This window comes from Rhinopithecus roxellana, chromosome 11 (genome assembly GCF_007565055.1).
Source record: "Rhinopithecus roxellana isolate Shanxi Qingling chromosome 11, ASM756505v1, whole genome shotgun sequence".
NCBI classification, from domain to species: domain Eukaryota; kingdom Metazoa; phylum Chordata; class Mammalia; order Primates; family Cercopithecidae; genus Rhinopithecus; species Rhinopithecus roxellana.
Window position 1 is genome coordinate 33381946 of NC_044559.1, and position 12414 is coordinate 33394359.

General features: G+C 42.4%; 1 protein-coding gene across 2 annotated transcripts in view; it reads left to right on the forward strand.

Annotated features, from left to right (window-relative positions):
• Nucleotides 1–12414, forward strand: part of ACSL5 (acyl-CoA synthetase long chain family member 5) — a 54959-nt gene that overhangs the window by 16219 nt on the left and 26326 nt on the right. For both annotated transcript variants that reach the window (XM_030940898.1, XM_010365920.2), the window contains exons 2-3: nucleotides 5522–5706; nucleotides 9276–9384. In XM_030940898.1, the coding sequence (XP_030796758.1) occupies nucleotides 5551–5706; nucleotides 9276–9384 (265 nt within the window). In that variant the 5' untranslated portion in view covers nucleotides 5522–5550. The remainder of the gene's footprint in view (nucleotides 1–5521; nucleotides 5707–9275; nucleotides 9385–12414) is intronic.

A 12414-nucleotide genomic window follows, 5' to 3' on the forward strand; every position in this document is an offset into this window, starting at 1 on the left:
GGCTCCGGTCATCCATCCACAGGGAAGGGGAGGGCCCTGGAGTGGATCAAGGACAAGGATGGTGGACAAATGGGTACCCTGGGGTCTGAGGCCAAGGCATGTCACCATCACCACGTCAAAAAGCGGAGTAAGCCTTTTGACATGGGCCGTCCTGGAGTGTATTGTGGCTTGTTCAGCCATTTGCATATTACGTGAAACAGGAAATCCCAGATACAGCATGACAGAGCTCTCTTTCCTCTTTTCTTTACCACTGTTGTGCTTCTCCCTACCCTAAACAGGAGTAATGTTAAAAGGAAGAGGAAATGCCAGTCATGCCCACTGCTTGCAGGGGATCCTGTGGAGTGACTAAACCAGAACTGTAGTTTGAGTCACACAGAACATGTGACAAAAGGGGGTGACTTTTTTTCCCCTTGTTTATTTGAACTTCCTTGGAAGTGTTAACAGATTCTAATAGTCAGAATGGTAACCAGAGCTTCCCACTCCTGTCATGGTTTGACCCAGGGGTCTCACCTTCTCTCAGGCCCTTAGTTTCTCCCCCTTAAACAGTGAGAGAGTTACATGATACAGTTGCAAATCCTCTCAGCACTAACCTTGTAAGGTTAAACATGTTTGAGTGTATTGGGCGTTTAAAAGGAGACTATACGCCAGGCGCAGTGGCTCATGCCTGTAATCCCAGCACTTTGGGAGGCTAAGGTGGGAAGATCACTTGAGCCCAGTGTTCAGAACCAGCCTAGTGAGACCCCATATTTAAAAAAAAAATTGTTAATTGTAAAACAATAAAAATAAAAAGAGATTATCAAGATAGTAAAAAGACAACCTACAGAATGGAAGAAAATATTGCAAATCATATCTCTGATAAGTGTTGTGTATATATACATATATTACCTAATTTTTAAATGGGCAAAAGACTTGAGCAGACATTTCTTCAAAAAAGAAATACAAATGGCCAAGAAGCACATAAAAAAATGATCAACATCCTTAGTCATTAGAGAAATGCAAATCAAACCCACAATGAGATGCCACTTCACACCTATTAGAATGGCTATTTAAATAGACAAACAAACATAAAGAAAGTAGCAGTGTTAGGGAGAATGGAATGGAGAGAAATTGGAACCCTCTTACATTGCTGGTTGGATATAAAATGGTGCAGCTACTGTGGAAAACAGTTTGGTGGTTCCTCAAAAAATTAAATATAAAATTAGCATTGACTCAGCAATTTCTCTCCTAGGTCTACACCCTAAAGAATTGGAAAAAGATATTCAAACAAAAACTGTATAGAAATGCCCATAATAGCTCTGTTCACAATATCAAAAGTAGAAACAACCCAAATATTCATCAACTGGTAGGTTGGTAGGTAGGTAGGTAGGTAGGTAGATAGATAGATAGATAGATAGATAGATAGATAGATAGATAGAGTGTAGTCTATCCATACAATGGGATAACATTGAGCCATAAAAAGAAACGAAGTACAGACATACTACCGCATGAATGAATCTTAAAATTATACTATATAAAAGAAGTCAGACACAAAAAGTCACATATATGGTTTCATTTATATGAAACATTTAGAATAGATAAATCCATAGCAATGGAAAGCAGCCCAGTCCTTTCTCTAGAGGCTGGGCATTGAAGGGATTGGGAAATGACAATGTGTTCAGGATTTCTTATTTTATGGTGATGAAAATGTTCTGGAACTAAATAGACGTGATGGTTGCACAACATTGTGAATGTACTAAATACTGCCCGATTGTACATTTTAAAGTGGTTAGTTCTACATTATGTAAATTGTATCTCAATTTTTTTAAAAATTGAGGAAGGGCCGGGTGCAGTGGCTGACGCCTGTAATTCCAGCACTTTGGGAGGCCAAGGTGGGTGGATCACATGAGGTCAGGAATTTGAGACCAGCCTGGCCAACATGATGAAACCCTCGTCTCTACTAAAAATGCAAAAAATTAGATGGGCATGGTGCCGGGCAACTGTAATCCCAGCTACTCAGGAGGCTGAGGCAGGAGAATCGCCTGGACCCGACAGGCAGAGGTTGTAGTCAGTCGAGATCACACCACTGCACTCCAGCCAGACTCTGCCTCAAAAAAAAAAAAAAAAATTTTGAGGAAGGAACCATGTGAAATTCTGTGCACCTCCTACTTGAGTTGGATACCTGGTCAGTGGTAGCAAACTAAGTAAGCTATTTCCATTGACAAATACAAATAAATCCTTCCTTCATTGTCTTCCTTAAATAAAATTCCTTGCCAATATAGGCAAGGTACTCTCATTCTCATGAAACTGTGGCTTTGAAATGTGTAAATATCTCCCTTGTTTGTAACGAAGTGGTCAGTCTTGTTCTATTTGTGGGTAATATGATTGAAGTCTGTCTCCAAGGAGTAGTCAAACATTAACAGACCGTGATCCAAATTAAACTACGAAATGTGTTCTCGTTTATCCCATGCCAGACCTTTAAAAACGGATGTTAGTTAAAATTGAGGTTTCACAAAAATGCAGTCTTCTGGGTTTTCTGGGGGTGGGGGGCAGAATTCTGACAATCTGTGACCCGTAGTATTTTTACTATGTGGTGACAATCACCTGAGATTGACAGCAAGTGCCCCCTTGAGGCTGACCGTAGATTCTCTGTCCGTTTTCTCCCCTATGTATTACCAGTCAGGTTATTCACTCTCCTTCCTGACCCCACCCCCATATCACCACAAATGAAAAGAAATTCCATTTTTAGACCCTAATTCAAAGACATTTTTTGCAAAGTCTTCTATTAAAATATAAATGTGCCATCTGGAAGAAGAGGGCAGAAATCCTTAGTGCAACCATTTTTTCCCGTAGTCGAACAGGAGGGTGTTGGTAAGGATCTCTTAATTTGTGGGTGTGATTGAGGCAGAGGGAAAAAGCCCAGATAAAATATCAACAGTCTGGGGTGGTCGTGGTGGCTGACACCTGTAATCCCAGCACTTCGGGAGGCCAAGGTAGGAGGACCGCTTGAGCCCAGGGATTTGAAACCAGCCTGGGCAGCATGGTGAGGCCGTGTCTTTACAAAAAATTAAAGAATTGGCTGGGCGCAGTGGCTCACACCTGTAATCCCAGCACTTTGGGAGGCCAAGGCGGGCGGATCACGAGGTCAGGAGATCAAGACCATCCTGGCTAACATGGTGAAATGCCATCTCTACTAAAAATACAAAAAATTAGCCAGGCGTAGTGGCGGGCACCTGTAGTCCCAGCTACTTGGGAGGATGAGGCAGGAGAATGGCATCAACCTGGGAGGCAGAGCTTGCACTGAGCCGAGATCGCACCACTGCACTCCAGCCTGGGCAACACAGCAAGACTCTGTCTCAAAAAAAAAAAAAAAAAAAAAAAAAAAACTACAGAATTAACTGGGTGTGGTGGCACACACCTGTGGTCCCAGTTACTCAGGAGGCTGAGGTGGGAGGTTCACCTGAGCCCACGAGGTTGAGGCTGCAGTGAGCCAGAATTGTGCCACTGCACTCCAGCCTGGGCAACAGAGTAAGACCCTGTCTCAAACATATATATATATATATATCTCCAGTCTTGTCACAATATCCCAGCCTGCAGGGGGTGGCTGGTGGTGGACTGGATGGGAGAGCACAAAACAGGCATAGGCTTCTCCTCCCCTTTAGCACTGCCACCTGCTTTTTCAATTTCACAGTCTTCCCTGAGGCAGTCCCCCTTCTCTGCCTGGGCTTTATGGCTAGCTTTTGAATGCTTTTGCATCCTGGAGTGCCACCTCATCATACAAGCCCAGGTAAGGCTGAATTCCAAAAATCCCAGCTTTCAGAATCCTGCCAGGTGGTCACAGTAGCACTCTTGTTATTATGTAACCTAGCACCTGTGGGACCTTGCTTTTATTTTTGTTTTGACTTCTTTCTCTCCCCTTGAATGCAATATGGAAAGAACCAAGGAGTTGAGGACTATTATCCCAGTTTCTGAAAGTTCAGTTTTCTCCTCTAAAATGGAAAGGGACTCTCCAAAGTCGGGTAATAACTCATCAAGGGGCAGAAAGATAGTAAGAGTGGCCCAGGATTTCTTGTGACTGTTCCTGCCCCCACACAAAATTCCTGCATCTTGTGGCCTTTCTCAGACTACAGTGAAGTGTGTTTCCCTTGTTAAAGAAGTTTCCAGGTGGCAGCTAATGGCAGCTGTCCAAAGCTCTAAGGGCAACTGTGATCTTGATCTGATCCAACTTTTAATTGAGCTTGCTTTGTGTTTTGATTTTCAGTGGGCATGTGCGGCCTCATCTCTGAGCTGTTGTTTCATCAGGCATTGCAGTAAACTTTGAAGAATGCAAATTCTGAACTTCATGTGCTGTCACCTGTAAGGTGCTAGAAACATTCAATCCCCTTGAATTCTGTGACTAGAACCTGTAAGAAAAAGTGAATTGTCTTTTTGTAGATTTTCATAGAGAAGTAGCGATAGGTAATGATGGGTGAATCTGGACAAGTCACTTTATCCCAAAGCGTTCATTTCCTCTTCAGTGAAATACTACTTTATAGTGTTGTTTGGCCTAAATTAAACAAACCATGCAAAAAGCCCAGCCCTATGCCTGGCATACAGGAAGTGCTCATGTGTTTGCTGCTATTATATTCTCTTATTCCGGTTTGAAAGCTGTGAGGCAGCAACTTTCCAGGAAAAGGTGGCTTCAACAAGGGTGTGCTCCTAGGACCTACCCGAAAGTTAGTCTCTCCTATTAGAATAGTTTGAAGCTGAACTTGGCTGAAAACTATAAGAAAGGCTGGGATGGGGGAAGCCTTTGTTGCTTTTAGTTTCTTGAGATCTCTTCTTGACCTAACTCTTCAATCCTCGCCACGTGTCACCCATTCTCCAGCACTGTTTCTGTGCACCTGACTGACGTTTGCCTCGTAGTAAAATGATTCCTCTGGGCTCCCTGGGGGAGAGAATGTTGGGCATAGCAAGTTGTAATGCTGTTGATCTTGGAAACCCTTCCGATGTTCCAAAAGAGAAAGCAATGAGCAAGACATATCTAGCCAGCAGGAAATACCCTTCATACAAAATGGTTAATTTCTAAAACCTGTGGCATCACAGCGACCGATCTCTTCTGTTTGGCTTATATGGGGGAAGTCCAGCTGGAAGAGTCCTTCCTGACCCGTGGTCTGCCTGGGCAGAGGAGGTACTATCCTCTGACCACCAGGTTCTGTTGGGTCTAGCAGGCTGCCTTCTTCCAGGCTTTGTGCACCAACATTAAAAGGGCAGTCATTTCTCAAAATTGTCTGGGAAATGATTAACTTGTTTCCTTTGATCCTTCCTGCTTTGTGTGAGGACAGTCAAGTAGCAGGGGTGGAGAATGTGTTCTATTATTTTCAACAGTGCTGAGTAAACATTGGGGGAAATTCTGCTACTAGAGAGGTACAATTCTATTTGAGGGTTTGAAGGCGTGTGTGTGTGTGTGTGTGTGTGTGTGTGTGTCCTTCTGTAAACATAGAGCTATTGAGTACAAAAATATGGCCGTTTCCTCTAAATTTTCTTTCCCCTGTTTTTTTTTAAGGTCTGAATTTCCTGCTGCTATTCACAAAGATGCTTTTTATCTTTAACTTTTTGTTTTCACCACTTCCAACCCCGGCATTGATCTGCATCCTGACATTTGGAGCTGCCATCTTCCTGTGGCTGATCACCAGACCTCAACCCGTCTTACCTCTTCTTGACCTGAACAATCAGTCTGTGGGAATTGAGGTAATCTACTGGTCATCCTTTTAGTTTGTCAACCTTCATCAAACTCAAACGGTACCTCCAAACCTAGGGATAACTCTTGAAGGGGATTGGGTGTGGCATGGGAAAGTTTTCATGTTACCGATCAACAGGCAATATACAAATTTAAACTTCTATTACTGGCACATTTTCTTTTGTAATAAGGAAGGTTGTATGATGTCAGTAATCTAGATTGGAGTTGGCAAACTACAGCTATGAACAAAATCCATCTTTTTTTGTGCATCTGACAAGTAAAGAATAGTTTTTACCTTTTTTAAGGGATGAGTTAAAAACAAAAATGGGCAAGATGAGGCATGTCCCACAAAGCCTAAAGTGTTTGCTATCTAGCCCTTTACAGAAGTAATTTGACAACCCATGATCTAAATAATAGTGTCAGAACTTTGGGGACAGGAGAACATTTTCATTGAGATACCCAGTGTCTGAAAACAATTAAGCTGTTTCCTCCAGTTAAATTCTAGCTTTGAGTTAAATTTATTTTTCTGAAAACTATAGAAATTGAACTAGGCTCACTCCCCTGGCTTTCAGCAAATTCCCCAGCTTCCTGTATCTATGAACAAATAGAAAGTTCCAACAATGTTCTCATTTCTCCTTCCTTCTGCGCCCATGAATATCTTCGTCTGTTTTCATTTTCTACCCTCTTCAGAGGAAAAAAAAGCATTCCTGTTCCTTCACAAGGCTAACTTCTTCTGTTCTTTTTACAGTCTTCTTTCTCCAAGATAGAGGGAATCTTACTGCAAGCTACCTCTACTCTCCAGCTCCTCTCCCACCTGTGGGTACCTCTGCATGTTCAATGTCTTCATTGACATCTTCTTGTCCCGCTGCATTCCACCACCACCTCTCACTCCTTTCCTTTCCCACCAGAGTTCTTTGAGAGTAGTTTGCATATTGATTTCCTCTTCTGAGCTTCAACCCACTGAGATCTGACTGTTTACCACTACCATCTCCTCGACAGTGCTCTAAATCACTCATAACCTAACTTCTAAATTCAATGGCGTCTCTTTCAGCTTTCCTCTCATTTGACTTGAGACTTCTTTCTTGAAACTCTTCCTTTTGCCTTTTATGATATCCTTCCATGAGATTTCTTCCTAATTTCAAGACAGTCTTTCTTTGTCACTTGGGTTCTTTCCTCTCCTCATACTAGGGTTTTATTCTCAGCATCTCTTGATTCCTCTGCAGCAGGGGTTGGCAGACATATTCTGTAAAGGCCAGGCAGTAAATGGTATAGAATTTGCAGATCACATGGGCTCTTTTGCATCAACTCAATACTGACTGCTGTTGTAGAATAAGAGTACAGTACCAGACAACATGTAAACAAATGAGCATGACTGTGTTCCGATAAAAGTTTACTTACAAAGGCAGGTGGTAGGCCAGATTCAGTGTGCAGATTATAGTCTGCCAAACCCTCATCTAAATTCTCACGGCTAAGAAAATACCTCCTCTTTTATGACTTGAAAATGTGCCTAAGTCTGTGACACTGAAATCTGATTTTCTATTCTGACCTCAGTGATACTTAAGTAACTTAAGCTCTCCAGGTCTCTTTATGCTTGTTTTCTCCCTTCTCTCTCTCTCTCTCTCTCTCTCTCTCTCTCTCTCTCTCTCTCTCTCTCTCTCTCTCACACACACACACACACACACACACATGCACATGCACGCGCACACACACCTCCTTTCCTATTCTATTTCAGTTAAATGTATATATTTTTACCCAGTTGCCAAAGTTAAGAGTCTGAAACATCTTGGATTCTTCCTTCCTTGCTCTAGGCACGTAAACAGACAGCAAGACCCTGTCTTCCTTCACTAGACAAGGAGCTTTATTTTTGCTATTTTTTCTCTTAATGTGATAGCCCATGGAAATTTTCCCTGATGTCCTAGACTAAGTCAGATCTCTTGTTACAGCCTCGTGTGTTTTCCTGTACTTTTATAGCTCTCACTTTGGATACTAATTTACATTGTTGAATGCTTATTTAATTGTTGCCTGTTCTTCTCTAGATGAAACTTCATGAGGGTTGGACCACTGGACCACACCCGGAGTGCCTCTTGTGGCTCCAGGGTCCATCCCAGGGCCCTGATCCTGTAGCTCCAGCTGACATTTCTAGATGGATTCCTAGCTACTCCCTTTTTCTTTTTCTTTTTTTCTTTCTTTTTCTTTTTCTTTTTTTTTTTTTTAGAAAAAGTCTCTCTCTTGTCCCCCAGACTGGGGTGCAAATGGTGGGATCTTGGCTCACTGCAACCTCTGCTTCCCAGGTTCAAGCAATTCTCCTGCCTCAGCCTCCTGAGTAGCTGGGATTACAGGTGCCCACCACCACACCCAGCTAATTTTTGTATTTTTAGTATAGAGGGGGTTTCACCATGTTGGCCAGGCTGGCCTTGAACTCCTGACCTTGGATGATCTGCCCGCTTTGGCCTCTCAAAGTGCTGAAATTACAGGCATGAGCCACAGCGCCCAGCTAGCTAACCCCTTTTTCTCGAACACACTGTCCTCTAGCTGCCCACCCAACTCTGCGCTGCGTTTTCTTACCTCCATGCCTTTGCTCAGGCTGTTCCTCCACTCTGGAATTTTCTTTTTTCTCCTTTACCCTCCCCAAATCATATCTTTTTGCCAAATGCCTACTTGTCTTAGAAGTCTGTATTGAAATACCATTTCTTCTCTGTAATCTTTCTGCTTAATACAGAACTGGTTGCTTCATTTCCCCCACGAATCCATTTCCTCCAAACTCATTATAGCATGTACATCATGGTATTATATGTCCATTTTTTCCTTATGACCTACTCATACTCCAACAACCCTAGTGTGTGAGGTGCTTAAGGGCAGCTATTTCGTCTTAACTCACATCTACAGTATTTACAGACTACCTAGAACACATAGTATACATTCAGTAGAAGTTTAAACTCGATACTATAAAAAAGACATAAAACTGTACATATCATCTCTCCTCCATATACATACACAGATGGATGCCAGGAGGGTTACCAAGAACATAACAGTGGCCATCTCTGGGTGGGATTACAGATCCACTTTTCTTAAGCATTTATTACAGTTTTGTATTTTCTCTTTTTTTTCCTGAGACGGAGTCTAGCTCCGTTGCCCAGGCTGGAGTGCAGTGGCACGATCTTGCCTCACTGCAACCTCTGCCTCCCCAGTTCAAGCAATTCTCCTGTCTCAGCCTCCCAAGTAGATGGGACTACAGGCATCTGCCACCATGCCTGGCTAATTTTTGTATTTTTAGTAGAGACGGGGTTTCACCTTGTTGGTCAGGCTGGTCTCAAACTCCTGACCTCCACCCGCCTCGGCCTCCCAAAGTGCTGGGATTACAGGCGTGAGCCACCGAGCCCAGCCTCTTTCCTATTTTGTAAAATGTCTACAATGTAAATATACTATGATTTGGGGATTTTTAAAAACCAATTGACTAGCAAAGAGAACATTCCCATGACCTCAAAATCAGCATTTATGGTCTCTTTAATTCAATTCATAAAGGTTTTGGAAAGAGTGAGGGGAGACTTGGACTCGGCCTAAACTTGGTCTTGTGTCTTAGGGAGGAGCGCGGAAGGGTATTTCCCAGAAGAACAATGACCTAATAAGTCACTGCTTCCCAGATGCCACGACTATGTATGAGGTTTTCCAAAGAGGACTCGCTGTATCTGGTAAGCCTGGTGGTCTGTCCTTGCCTGAAGAAGACAAGGTGGGGTCTGTGGCACATCTCTTTTTCTCTGTCTTACTTCTAAAACCCCAGCTATTTAGATGCACTGATCCAAATAGAATCGCAATATGCAAAATAGAGGCAGCAGTAGAACACAGTATCAGGATGGGTGTTGGAACCAGTGTAAGACAGACTTAGGTTTGAAGCCCGGTTCTTCCATTTCCATCTTCATAATCTTATGCCAACCACTTTGCTTCTCTGAATCTGTTTCTCAATACAAGAAGAACGTCCCTGCCAAAACTGTTGTTAAAGGGTCAAGGAGATAATAATAGAGGACAGTGTCTTTAACTCACTAGTACCTCATATTTGTTTAGAAACATCCCTTTCATTAATGCAATTCCCTGCATTTACAGATAGACAATCTGAGCCAGGACTAGCAGTCCAGGACTCCTGATGTCTTACATTGTCCTTGACTCTGATACCATCCTACTGGCCCAAGTTACCACTTCTTTGGACTTTTTCAGAGACTACCAAATGGGCTTTGACACATTCATTTGGAATACACCAAGCCTTAATATTTATATCTTATATCATTGAACATAATGCCTGGCACACACACGTTTACTTTTAAAAGCTACTGGTTTATAGCTCTTTCTGTGCCTTTGGTCTTTTGGGTGACATTCTGACTATGTAACTTTTATCCGTTCCTTGACTTCTGCGTGTTAACTAACACTAAGAGGATATTCATAGCCAACTCCTGTCAAGTGTTAACTATACAATAGCTGCTGTACATATATTACTTCATTTTCCCTAAACCGTAGAGATTAGTTACCATCACTGCCATTTTTAAAGATGAGGACCCAGACTCACAGTTTCAAGACAATTACCAAGGTCACAGAACTAGAAAATGTCAGAGCTGATAGGAAAATCTAAGTGTATCTGTTTGACTAGGTTGTTCTATTTTAGGTTGGCTCTTAAGTGTTTTATAAAAGTAGCTACTCCTCCAGACAATTAAAGATTTATTGTCAAGAAAACATCTATCTGAAGACTCCCCTGGGGCCTGTACTTAGTATATCTGGCTCCAAATCAGCATTTATTTATAGACTCCATGCAAATAACAAATAAAAACAAACCAAACATCAGTTTGTTTACTTTTCTGGCAATTTAAGATAGTATATGTCCAATACAGTATAATTTCCTTTGGGATTTTTTCTTTTTTTTTTTTTTCAGAGACAGGATCTTCCTCTGTCACCCAGGCTGGAGTGCGGTGGTGTGGTGGAATATAGCTCACTACAACTTCCAACTCTGGGACTCAAGCAATTCTCCCACCTCAACTTCTCAAGTAGCTAGGACTACAGGCATGTGCTGCCACACCTGGCTAAATTTTTTTTTTCTTTTTTTCTTTTTTGAGACGGAGTCTCGCTCTGTTGCCCAGGGTGGAGTGCCATGGCATGATCTTGGCTCACTACAACCTCTGCCTCCCAGGTTCAAGCAATTCTTTGCCTCAGCCTCCTGAGTAGCTGGGATTACAGGCGTCTGCCACTGTGCCTCGCTGATTTTTGTATTTTTAGTAGAGATGGGGTTTCACCATCTTGGCCAGGCTGGTCCTGAATTCCTGACCTTGTGATCTACCTGCCTTGATCTCCCAAAGTGCTGGGATTACAGGCGTGAGCCACCGCACCTGGCCTACACCTGGTTAATTTTTAAATTTTTTATAGAGACAAGGTCTCACTATGTTGCCCAAGCTAGTCTCAAACTGACTTCAAGAGATAACCCCCTCCCTGACTCCAGCCTCCCAAAGTACTGGGATTACAGGAGTGGGCCACTATGCCCAGCTCTAGTGATTTTCTGTTTTTAGGAGTTTTCTTTATTGATGATGTGTTGTTATTGTGACTAAAACAAGCCATTTAGCATGTGATATGTGGTACATGAGATATATAATTTAGGATTTTTTAAAATACTAAATCCTAAACCAATACTGTTAAAATGGCTTCTCATGGAAGCAGGCACGAGAAATCTGGTGTGGCTACTTACATAGAAAAATGATAGCTGGGCATGGTGGTGGTGCCTGTAATCCTAGCTACTTGGGAGGCTGAGGCAGGAGAATCACTTGAACCTGGGAAGTGGAGGTTGCAGTGAGCCAAGATCGTGCCACTGCACTTCAGCCTGAGTGACACAGGGACACTGTGCCTCAAAAAAAATAAAAAAAGAAAAATGACACTTCTGGGCCTATCTGGGGTTGAATACATTAGCCTTAGCTAGTAGTTTGTTTATCTTGAGAATCACTTGGGGCTATTGTTTAAAATATATATCTTCTGGTTACACTTTAGGTTCACTGAATTAAATTTCCAGATAATGAGACGTAAAAATCCTCAGGAAGCTTTGTATTTTTAGCAAAGCTTCCAGGAGATTCTGCATACCAGAGTTGGAATTCTACTTAGTTTAGAGTGACAACTTTGCCAAGAATTTGTTAATGGATGGGTTCTTTGTACATGGCCACAGCTTAGAACAAACAGGTCTGAGTTGACTAAGTTAATGAAAGACTAGGCTGTTGCCTGGTCAGGCATTTGGCTAGTAGGTTGAAGCTGATCAAGTCACAGAGTTTAATGAGACCTGAGTTGTTGCCCCTTTGGGACAATTATTTGACTTGTTCCTTAGACACCAGCCTCTGCTAGCATTTTTATCAATCAAGAGGTGATAAGATACAGTATAATTCCTTCCTTCCTTCTTTCCTTCCTTCCTTCCTTCCTTCCTTCCTTCCTTCCTTCCTTCCTTCCTTCCTTCCTTCCTTCCTTCCTTCCTCTCTCTCTCTCTCTCTCTCTCTCTCTCTCTCTCTTCTTTCTTTCTTTCTTTCTTTCTTTCTTTCTTTCTTTCTTTCTTCTCTCTCTCTGTCTCTTTCCTTCCTTCCTTCCTTCCTTCCTTCCTTCCTTCCTTCCTTCCTTCCTTCCTTCCTTCCTTCCTTCCTTCCTCCCTCCCTCCCTCCCTCACTCCCTCCTTCTCTCTCTCTCTCTCTCTGTCTTTCTTTCTTTAGCGT